Source organism: Anolis sagrei, chromosome 2 (assembly GCF_037176765.1).
Source record: "Anolis sagrei isolate rAnoSag1 chromosome 2, rAnoSag1.mat, whole genome shotgun sequence".
NCBI classification, from domain to species: Eukaryota; Metazoa; Chordata; class Lepidosauria; order Squamata; family Dactyloidae; genus Anolis; species Anolis sagrei.
Genome location: NC_090022.1, coordinates 24,700,111 through 24,709,615, shown reverse-complemented (window position 1 = coordinate 24,709,615; position 9,505 = coordinate 24,700,111). Strand labels below are relative to the sequence as shown.

Sequence of the window (9,505 nt, the reverse complement as noted above, 5' to 3'; positions counted from 1 at the left end):
AGCGGAAACGAGGCGCCGATTGGACAACGCTAACCCTTCCAAGCAGAGAAGGCCTAAAGAATGATTGACAGGACGGAAAAGGTGGGCACCGAGCCGCCTTCTCGCCCAATCCCAGTCGGTTTCTCAGGAAGGGGGCGTGGCTAGGTCAAGCGGAAACAAGGCTTTACTAGTCTAACACTAGAAGGCCTAAAGCGTGATTGACAGGAGGAAAAAGGCGGGTACCGCGCCGCCTTCTCGCCCAATCCCAGTCGGTTTCTCAGGAAGGGGGCGTGGCTAGGTCAAGCGGAAACAAGGCTTTTCTAGTCTAACACTAGAAGGCCTAAAACGTGATAGACAGGAGGGAAAAGGCGGGTACCGCGCCGACTTTTCGCCCAATCCCACTCGGTTTCTCAGGAAGGGGGCGTGGCTAGGTCAAGTGGAAACAAGGCTTTTCTAGTCTAACACTAGAAGGCCTAAGACGTGATTGACAGGAGGGAAAAGGCAGGCACCGTGCTGACTTCTCGCCCAATCCCAGTCAGCTTCTCAGGAAGGGGGCGTGGCTAGGTCTAGTCTAACACCGGCCTTCCAAGCAAAGGCCTAAAACGTGATTGACAGGAGGGAAAAGGCGAGGACTTTGCCGCCTTCTCGCCCAATCCCAGTCAGCTTCTCAGGAAGGGGGCGTGGTTAGGTCAAGCGGAAACAAGGCTTTTCTAGTCTAACACTAGAAGGCCTAAAACGTGATTGACAGGAGTGAAAAGGCGGGGACTTTGCCGCCTTCTCGCCCAATCCCAGTCAGCGTCTCAGGATGGGGGCGTGGCCAGACCAGGTGGAAACGAGGCTTCTCTAGTCTTCACTGCCCTCCCAGAGAAGGCCTAAAAATGATTGACAGGAGGGAAAAGGCGGGTACCGCGCCGCCTTCTCGCCCAATCCCAGTCAGCTTCACAGGATGGGGGCGTGGCCAGACCAGGGGGAAAAGAGGCTTCTCTAGTCTTCACTGGCCTTTCAGAGAAAGCCTAAAAGTGATTGACAGGAGGAAAAAGGCGGGCACCGTGCCACCCTCTTGTCCAATCCCAGTCAGCTTCTCGGGAAGGGGGGCGTGGCTAACCAAATAGAAAACTAGGCTTCGTTCACGGGCCTTCTTCCAAGCCTAAAATGATTGACAGGAGGAAAAGGCGGAGACAAGGAGTTTTCCCGCCCAATCCCACTGTCCCATTCTCCTCCTCACTTCCCAGGAATAGGCATGGCCAGCCAAAGCGGAAACCAGAGGCTGGTGGGAAGGGCTCTAAAGCTTTAGAGGCTTCCTATCAAGAAGAGGACTTGAAAGGTTCCAATAACACTTGGAAACACTACTCTACACTACAGTTCCCAGAATCCCAACTCACCACTGTTTTTGGTCCATGTAGCTCTAACTTGGGCAGTTTGTCCAGGTCTAACAGCCTCAGGCCCTTTCCTTTTCTCCCTCAGCAGTAAGCAGGCCTGGGCCAACCTGGGCCCTACAGGTGTTTTGGATTTTAACTCCCACAATTCCTAACAGCCTGCAACTTTTAGGAATTGTGGGAGTTGAAGCCCAAAACACCTGCAGGGCCCAAGTTGGCCCAGGCCTTCTCCAACCCTTATGACTGTATAATTAATGTTATTGTTTTTAATATATTATGTGTTCACGGTTTTATATTGTGATATTGCAGCATCAAATTGTTGCCAGTGTTAGCCACTCTGAGTTCCCCCTCAGGGGTTGATAAGGGCGAGGTAGAAATGTTGCAGACAAATATTGCTGTTATCAGTTGAGCCCAAACCGTTCCACAGGCCTCCATTTTATAGTTCTTAAACTGCCTTACTTTTGGAGAAACAAATATGGGAAAAATAGGCCCCAAAGGGCAGTGACATTAGACAAGGAACATAAAATGCCACTTATGCCACCCCCAAAATGAGGGTGTGACTATCATACTGTGGTGACTTAGGCAGAAAAAATGAAATGCAAAGATACAGAATGGGGGATGCCTGGTTCGAGAGCAGTATGTGTGAAAAAGATCTTGGAGTCCTCGTCGACAAGTTAAACATGAGCCAATGGGATTTTGGCCTGCATTAATAGGAGCATAGTGTCTAAATCTAGGGAAGTAATGCTACCCCTTCTATTCCGCCTTGGTAAGACCACACCTGGAATATTGTGTCCAATTCAGGGTGCCACAATTCAAGAGAGATGTTGACAAGCTGGAATGTGTCCAGAGGAGGGTGAGTAAAATGATCAAGGGTCTGGAGAACAAACCCTATGAGGAGCGGCTTAAAGACCTGGACATGTTTAGCCTGAAGAAGAAAAGGCTGAGAGGAGACATGATAGCCATGTATAAATATGTGAGAGGAAGTCACAGGGAGGAGGGAGCAAGCTTGTTTTCTGCTGCCCTGGGGACTAGAACGTAGAACAATGGCTTCAAACTACAAGAAAGGAGATTCCATCTGAACATGCAGAAGAACTTCCTGACTGAGAGACATTCAGCGGTGGAACTCTCTGCCCCAGAGTGTGGTGGAAGCTCCTTCTTTGGAGGTTTTTAAACAGAGGCTAGATGGCCATCTGTCAGGGGTGCTTTTAGTGCAATATTCCTGCTTCTTGGCAGGGGGTTGGACTGGATGGCCTATGAGGTCTCCTCCAACTCTATTATTCTATTATTCTATCTGTATGGCTTACTATTTCAGTTCAAAATTTCAGAATCTACTGCATTTCGGCCTTAGATCTTCAAGTTTGCATTAGTGTTCTAGACTGACTTCCAGACAAAGTTCTGAGTTCATAAATTGAGAATTAAATTTCCAACCCTCACCAGGAATAAAGTGACTGCCTAACCCATCATTCAAGCTAAGGTAATGATCAAGATCTTAACAATCAGCAGACAGGAAGCTTCTGAGCTCACAAAAGAGATTTTTTTAATGCAATGACAATTTTTTTCCTCAGATCAAAATATGTACAAATCTTCTCACCTTGAACAAAAGAAAAAAACACATGTTCCAAATCTGCAAGGTTTATCATAATGTAGGGATAGTCTGTAGATCCCTTATAGTACAATTCTATTCTTTTTTTTCCGGAAAAGCTCCCCCTACATGTAATAAGATTGTTTCCCAAATAAATGCAGTGGTTCTCAACCTGTGGGTCCCCAGGTGTTTTGGCCTACAACTCCCAGACATCCCAGCCAGTTTACCAGCTGTTAGGATTTCTGGGAGTTGACAGCCAAAACATCTGGGGACCCACAGGTTGAGAACCACTGAATAAGTGTACGACAGGACTGCGACAATTCAGCAAACATTCCCATTTCCTTCGATTAAAGTCAAAGAGACTAAAAACAACTCAAGCTTTGTTTTCTTCACTTACTGAAGCTGCTCAGGACCTCAAACTATGCTTTATTTACTGTTGGGGATTTCTTATGAAGCACTCTAAGAGCCGATTTTCCCCCCGAATTCCATTTCCTCCCCACCACAGCAACTCCCAAGGATTTTTCTGAGAAACAAACCTTAAAGCATACTGTAGCACACGTATGGTTTTTATTTTTATTTTTCTGAGATCTCCCAGAATCCCCCAACCAAGAGGTAACAGCCATGTTGGCTGGAAGATTCTGAGAGTGGTCCCAAGCAGTCATTTCTCCAAGGTCATGTGCTACTTCTTGAATTTTCTCCATTCCCCTCTTTCCTCTGAGGGGCATATCTAGCCAAATGAATACCCTTGCTTTCTTTTTAGCCTCTGATTTCTTGTGTCTTCCTTCTGTAACAGAACTACAGGCAGTCAGAAATGGATAAGGATAAAGATGACAGAGGTGTTCTGTGTTTCACCATCATTGGAAAAAAATTCAGGACAGATATGCAACTGACTTCTGGAGAGGGGATTACACAAGCAATAGGTCAGAATGAGCATGGTGTGACCATGAACACACCATGTGGTCCATACAGTTCCTTTTGTAGTCCCAGATGTTAAAGAATAATGCGTTTTTTGCCCTAATATGCCCTTGGAGGGCATTTTGTCATGCTCCTCCAAGGCATATGAGGTCTAGGAATGTTTTTTTTTTAACCACGGAGGAAATGAACAGGATGAGATTTTGAGTCACTTCATGCTGTTAAAAAGACATCTCCTGGGTCTAAAATGGCTCAAGACGAGCTAATAGCAGTCAAAATCCCCAACACACCCATTAGAAGGCATTTTGGATCACTACAAAGACACTTGCGGGGAATGCAGTTCTCCTTCAAGAGGATCTAATGTGCCTCTCTAACCTCTCAACATTGGCCACCTGAGCTGCAGGCCACCAAATCCACATGCGTTATTGAAAAAGGAGATCCATAGCTAAAGCATCCCTTCTGCATGGCTATCTAGCCCCAGCCACAAAAACTCCACTAATGAAGAATCCAGCATCAGACTAGATAACTGGCTGTAGTGTTGGGCTACGCCTACAATTAAAACATTTCCCCTAATTTCCCATCAGAATCTGCTCTACTGTAACAGAAATCAAAAAGGTTAGGGGTGGAGGAACGCACAGCCCTCCACATGCCCCCAGATTGCAAGTCCCATCATCTCTAACAAGCATTGCTAATGATGAGGGATGATGGGAACTGTAGTTTAATTGTACCTGAAGGGACACATGTTGTTAACCTGCCTTTGAAGTAAAAGAGATCAAATATTAGCTTTCAAAAAACATAAATAAAACTGTAATGCTATGACATATGCTATAAAAACAGTAATTGCATAATGCCAAAGGTGCATAAAGGAAGAGAGCAAACCCAGCAGTAGAGCATCTATTTATATGCAAAAAGCTCAAGCTTGAATTCCTGTCACTTCTGGTTCAAGAATTTCCTGCAAAAAGGCTCAGTGTTAGGTAGGAAATGAGTGTCGTGGATTTGAGATGCTCAAAACTACTACCCAAAATCTACAATGGAAAGAAATACGGTGCAGCTGGAGAAGTGAATAAAAAAGATTTCCAAAAGTTCATAAAAAATACTTTTTGAATTACAATGCCTAAAATCCCCCGATCAAGCTAGGTGAAGGACTGTGAAAGGTATAGTCTCTGGGCCACCAGGGATTGAGATCTGGACCTTTTACGTACACGCACAGCATATGCTCTGCCACTTGAGACACTCCTTTTTTTCCCCCTCATCTACGTGCCACACCTCTCAAGACAGAAGGATAATGACAAAGCTTGCTCACAATCTTTGAGACAAGCAATAAAAGAATCAAATCCGATTGGTCCGATTGGTTTGATAGGCAGGGTGCAATTGAGCAATCTTAGAAATGTCATTATGTGATATGTATGCACCGAAGTGTAAGCCCTATTAAAATCATAGAATCATAGAGTTGGAAGAGACCTCATGGGCCATCCAGTCCAACCCCCTGCCAAGAAGCAGGAAAATCACATTCAAAGCACCCCCGACAGATGGCCATCCAGACTCTGTTTAAAGCCTCCAAAGAAGGAGCCTCCACCATCAGAATGAATATATGCTTGACTACACACTGAATTAAAATGTAACATTAATAGTCGGAAGTCCTTTGTATTTGTAAAATCTCATGTGTGTTTTCCTATAAGACTGCCTGGTACAAGTGTAAGGAGGCAGCTATTTCACCACTTCCCCCAAAAAGAAATCTGGCATCACAACTTACTTCAGTGTTCTTAAACTGGATGGGCAAAGTGCAACCCTTGAACATTCGGGTACTGGGAATATTCTATATCTCAGCACCATGTTCTTCCAAATAAATGTAATTGAAAGAATATGAAGAGAATACTCCCAATACGAGAATTCTATTTTTTTCAGGTGCAATTAAAGGTAGAAACATTTTTTTCAAGATAAAATAATCAAAATGGCTTCTTTCCGAAGAAGTCTAATTTTAAGAGAAGGGTGAAAGTGAGCTAACACCAAGTTGCAGCTTCAAACTGATAGCTAGAACCATATTGCAGCTTACAATGAAATATTGACAAGGATGCAGAAGAGTCTCTCTTAAATTATTTATGAAAATAAAGAAGAACTTAGGCAGAAAAAACTGAAATGCAAAGAAACAGGATGGGGGATGCCCAGCTCAACAGCAGTACGTGTGAAAAAGATCTTAGGAGTTTCGTGAACAGGGAGGTGAAGATGAGTCAACAGTGTCATGCACCAGCTAAAAGAGCCAATGGGATTTTGGCCTGCATCAATACGAGTCTAGTGTCTAGATCCAGGGAAGTCATGTTACCCCTCTATTCTGCCTTGGTTAGACCACACCTGGAATACTGTGTCGAATTCTGGGCACCGCAGTTGAAGGGAGATGTTGACAAGCTGGAGGGCGACTAAAATGATCAAGGGTCTGGAGAACAAGCCCTACGAGGAGCGGCTTAAAGACGTGGGCATGTTTAGGCTGCAGAAGAGAAGGCTGAGAGGAGACATAATGAGGGCCATGTATAAATATGTGAAGCGAAGTCACAGGGAGGAGGGAGCAAGCTTGTTTTCTGCTGCCCTGGAGACTAGGACGTGGAATGGCTTCAAACTACAGGAAAGGAGATTCCACCTGAACATTAGAAAGAACATTAGTGACTTCAGCCATGGAACTCTTTGACCCGGAGTGTGGTGGAGGCCCCTTCTTTGGAGGATTTTAACCAGAGGCTGGATGGCCATCTGTCAGGGGTGCTTTGAATGTTTCTTGGAAAGGGCTTCAACTGGATAACCCACAAGGTCTTTCCCAACTTTATGATTCTATGATCTTTTCTTTATTTTAAAAAGTCTTTGGCTTAGATTCTAACTTTTGGCTCCATAAACACAAATTGAACGGAGAAAGACCATCACAGTAAGGGACTTTGTATGAGCTCAACTCAACTTAAGAAGTCTGAAAATTACTTCTATTAATGGAGCAAAAAGATGGGATCCAAACATTTTTTTTCTAAAAACATTCCCCTCTGAAATCCGATGTTTGTGCCATTGCAGAGATTCTGTTCAAAAGTATGCATAAATGGAATTGCAGGTCCGAAGCAGAGTGGCACACATCAGGCTTTATTTCAGGGACACATTCTAAGCTCTGTAGTGACACCCCACACTTTAAAGAAAGGAAAGATTTTCTCTCCACCGAAATTGGCTGACCGGAAAATAAAAATGAGGGACATGTAATCGGCGTCAAAAAAAGCCACCCACCCTCTCTCATAATGCACAAATATTTGGATTTTCTCTGGGGCTTCCTCAAGGATCAAGCGTGTTTCAGGAGAGGAGAAAGCCTTGTATTCTGTGCCGTTGAGCCCCAAGGCCCAAATCCCGTGGTCGGGGGAAGTGATAATGGGTCCCTTTCTCTTGACAGACTCCTTGGCAACACCAAGGGCCCAGTCCTGCCCGTTGCCCACTATAACCTCCCAGTAATAGATTCCTGAGCCAAAGCGCTCACGGCCCAGCAGGATCAGAGTGGCATCGAATCTCTCAGGATTGTTGGGCAGCGGCTGAACCATTTCACCCCGTTTCACACTTTTCTTGTCTTCGCTGACCACTAGAAGCGGGTGAGCTGTCTTGGGGTCCATAGTAACACTCGCTAAGGAAAAAGAAACAGCTCAGTCAGGTGAGCACAACCATAAGGAAGGCTATTATTTATTTCCAACATTTCTAACTCGTCCTTCTCAACTCCCAAATGGGGACTCAGGGCGACTTACAACTGCAGCAATTCAAAAAAGTTTGAGATCTTTAAAAAAAAAAAGAAATCTGGAAAATTCCAACACAAGACAGCATAGGGCCTCTAGGAAATGCCATTTTAAATTAACATCATGTAAATTGATTTTTGTTTTTGTAGTTCTAAGTATAAGGGCAGTCCCCGAGTTACAAACATCCGATGTACATATGACTTCTAGTTACAAACCTGGGAGCAGGTATGCCAGTCAGAAATGTGCACTGGGCCTTTTGCAGTATTTGAAAATGCTTAAGCATTTATGTGTACAGGTACAAATAAATAATATGTTGAGACAAACATTTGTCCAAGTTGCATTTTTTTGGTTAGTATTTTGTAGGGTTAGAGCCACTGTGAGGTTTTTAATGCTGTCTGTATCCCTGAGACAACAAAAAGTGAGAGGAAATATGTGCCTAGGAGCCAAAATTCACTCCTATAAGATTATAATGGGAAAAGGATGTCTCCAAAGAAACCTTGTTTCAACGACAGGACAAATTGTTCAAAATTCAACTGTCACTGGGATAGAAAGGGAGGTGAAATCTTCAAAACAGGGGCAGAGGTAGCAATGTAAACATTACTCCTTCCCTATGGTATCCCAAACTTTTAAAAGCTTTTTAAAAACAAGATTGCAGTTATACTGGTGTTGGCTTAACCTTTGGTTTGCTAATAAAACTTATGCTGTGTCGTAAAATGATGCATGTCTAAAAAGAGTGTCAACAACATGAAACGTTTGGAAAGTTCTGTGTTAAAGGATGCTTCCTTCCTGTTCTCAATGCCCCTTCCTACAACGTGGAAGGTGTTTCTAGGAACTGAATAAGAGGCCCAAATAAATATTATTCTTAGGGAAAGAATATCCCAGTTAGTTGAGTCATTACAATTGGTGTAACCAAGTGCAATTCATACTGCCACAATATTGTAATGAAAATACCAGAACATTTGGCAAAATCAGTAACTTTAATAAACTAGTAGTAACAAAAACAACAATGCGTGCTTGTAGTTCATGCAGATGATACTATCTCATTCAAAGAGCCATTGTTGTTGGGTAATAATGACAGCTCTGATTGGAGCACAGATGCATAAGAAGGTTTGAAAAGTAAATTAGCATAGAGTTTTAGCCTTGTAGAGATATCGTTACAATACATGTGAACTGGGTTTGCGAAAAATAATTTTGTGGTTATATCTAATAACAGGAATATAAAAAATTAAAAAATAATACATTTCTGCCGAAACATTGCACAAGCATTGTATATTTATTTTGGCATCACATCCCCTGATGGTATCACCTAGTGCAGTTCACTGGAAACGAACTTACCTTTTATAGCTGCCGTTTCGATTGACCTTGCTTTTGCTAATTCTGAAATCATAGTCGCTAAAGGGAAAGAAGAGAAAATGTCAGGAAACTGTGGAACAGACACAGAAATGAAGCACTAAATTTGCTCTTACTTAACAAAGAATGGAAACAGAAGCAAGAGAAATATACAAGCCCACTCTGGGGAAAAATTATAAACCATAAAGCAGGGAAATTAGAAGAAATATCCTTGCATATGACAGTGACAGGCATTTTAATTTTCCACCTGCAGATGGGAAAGATTTATCATTTATTCAGGCAGGACTTTTAGATTTAAAATAAGCAACAACAGTGTGTCTGAAATCATGTGATGTGTTTCTTAGTTTTTAATGATATTTTTAAACTCTTTAACCATGGACCTCTTTTGTAAAACAAGATTTTAATTCAAGATTGCTTTAAATAACTGAAAGCTACCTTGGACCCATCTCAAAAGAAAGTTGACATGTAAATTAAATTAATTTTTAAAAAATCTTGGAGGACATATTTTATTTTGTACATTTTAAGACACCATCAAATGTAAGATTTTTTTTCGTGACAGGAGCAAC

At 42.8% G+C, this 9,505-nt stretch overlaps 1 protein-coding gene across 1 annotated transcript in view; it reads right to left on the bottom strand.

Moving 5' to 3' along the window:
- Nucleotides 1-6,939: 6,939 nt before the first annotated feature.
- The window catches only part of LOC132765641 (uncharacterized), a 29,980-nt gene continuing 27,414 nt past the window's right edge, over nt 6,940-9,505 (bottom strand). The window contains exons 13-14 of the mRNA XM_067464770.1: nt 8,925-8,981; nt 6,940-7,483 (exon numbers count right to left, since the gene is read on the bottom strand). Coding sequence (XP_067320871.1) covers nt 6,966-7,483; nt 8,925-8,981 — 575 coding nt within the window. The 3' untranslated portion in view covers nt 6,940-6,965. The remainder of the gene's footprint in view (nt 7,484-8,924; nt 8,982-9,505) is intronic.